At 28.4% G+C, this 1,933-nt stretch overlaps 1 protein-coding gene across 1 annotated transcript; it reads left to right on the top strand.

Annotated features, from left to right (window-relative positions):
• Positions 1-413: 413 nt before the first annotated feature.
• Phum_PHUM308540 lies at positions 414-1,709 on the top strand (the record flags this gene model as incomplete). Its single annotated transcript, XM_002427248.1, has 2 exons — positions 414-640; positions 1,589-1,709. The coding sequence occupies 2 exons, from the start codon at positions 414-416 to the stop codon at positions 1,707-1,709; spliced, it is 348 nt and encodes a 115-aa protein (XP_002427293.1).
• Between the last annotated feature and the right edge of the window lie 224 nt (positions 1,710-1,933).

Below are 1,933 nucleotides of genomic sequence, written 5' to 3'. Positions count from 1 at the left end.
AGTTATGAGGGGGGGGGGTTAAAAAATAACTTTTTAAATTGTCTTTATCATTATTATTATTATTATTATTATTATTATTATTATTATTATTATTAGAGAATTTATATTAACAACAACGAGAATTTAATTTTATACTTTCTCATTCGGTAAAGCGACGAAAAGACAAAACGAAGAACAATGGTGAATTATTGCGCGGGGGGGGGGGACACGTTAATAATAAATTCAGACGAAAATTAAAAAGCATAATAATAATAATAATAATAAAAACTCTACGCATTTTACTCCTTTCCCCCCACACCTCCCCCCTTTCTCTCTCTCTCTTTTTTTTTTAACCGAAAAAAAATGTGAGCATGAGTGCGTGCGTATATCAATATTGTATGTATAAAGTTTTATTTTTATTTTTATTTACAGATATGCATCATCAGAGTCGTTTTGTCTTTTGCGGTGTCCTCGTGTTGTCCATGCTCGGGTGTTGCCTAGTCCACCCCGCTTCGGTTCTCGGACACCCCCTTTCCAAACGATCATTTTTTGACATACAATGTAAAGGAGTCTATGACAAAAGTATTTTCGCAAGACTCGATAGAATTTGCGAGGACTGCTATAATTTATTTAGGGAACCTCAATTGCATTCTTTATGCAGGTAAATCATTTTTTTTTTTTTTTTTTTTTTTCCGACACAAATCGACGGTAAATTTACGAGAGAGAGAAAAATAATAATAATAATAATCAAAGTTGTTGAAACGTGTTTGTTTCTCGTGTTTGTTCGTAATGAACAAAGTTAATAATTGTTTTAATAACAACAACAACAACAACGATGCTTTTTTCTTTTTCGAACGGTAATAAAAAATTTTTCAAATTTATTTAAAGCTCCTGCCAAGACAAACAAACAAACAACAAACGTTGTTGTTTTTTGTTACAATAATAATGCAAGTAATGAAAGGCCGCATAAAAATCTTTTACCTAATAAAAAAATTTTTTTTTTTTTTTTCCTGAGCTAAAAATAAAATTTGACATGACTTGCAACATGAAAAATGAAAAACGTTTTTTTTTTCTTCTTCATCTTCTTGTCATTAAAATCGCGTGAATAAAATTTTTTTATTTTTAATACTATTTAAAAACTTCATTATTATTATTATTATGTAAAAAAAAAAAAAAAAATTAATTGCAATCAGTATTAAAAGTCAAAGAACAGATAGATAGAACAACAACAACAACAACAACCAAACACGCATAAAATTGATGGTGGGGATATAAACTTGCTACCTATTCAAAACCTATTCGAAACCTAAAGACTCAAGGTCTGAGCTTTTGATTTACAATTAAAAGTGACCTTTCAAATTGTTTCCCATCACAAACAAACAAACAAACAAACAAACATCGTTGAAATAAATGCAAACCTTTGAATTTTCTTGTTTTTTTTTTTAATAAAACGGATAAAAATCAATCAATTCAACGTTGAGATTTACTTACTTTTCAAAAACTTTTTAAGTTCAACACGATGAAAAACAAACAGACAAACAAACAAACAACAACAACAACAAATTGGCACATATTCTCAAACATTTATTAATATATATGTATATTACAGGAAAAACTGCTTCACAACCGATTACTTCAAAGGATGTTTGGATGTGTTACTTCTCCAAGACGAAATGGAGAATATTCAAACCTGGATAAAACAATTACACGGGGCAGACCCGGGGGTTTAGGTATTTTTTAAAATTTTTTTTTCATTTTTTTCATTTTCATCCCAATTTTTAAATCACCAACTAATCCTTCATAACATTTTTTTTCGTTTTTTTTAAAAATAACTAAAAAAAATAATCACGTGACACACATTTTCATTTACACACACACACACACACACAACCATGTAAATAAATATTTAATCATTCACCAAGAAATAAATAAATAAATTTATATATATATAAAA

The sequence above is a fragment of the Pediculus humanus genome, genomic scaffold (assembly GCF_000006295.1).
Source record: "Pediculus humanus corporis 1103172107708 genomic scaffold, whole genome shotgun sequence".
Lineage (NCBI taxonomy): Eukaryota > Metazoa > Arthropoda > Insecta > Psocodea > Pediculidae > Pediculus > Pediculus humanus.
This window is presented reverse-complemented; position numbering and strand designations above follow the sequence as displayed.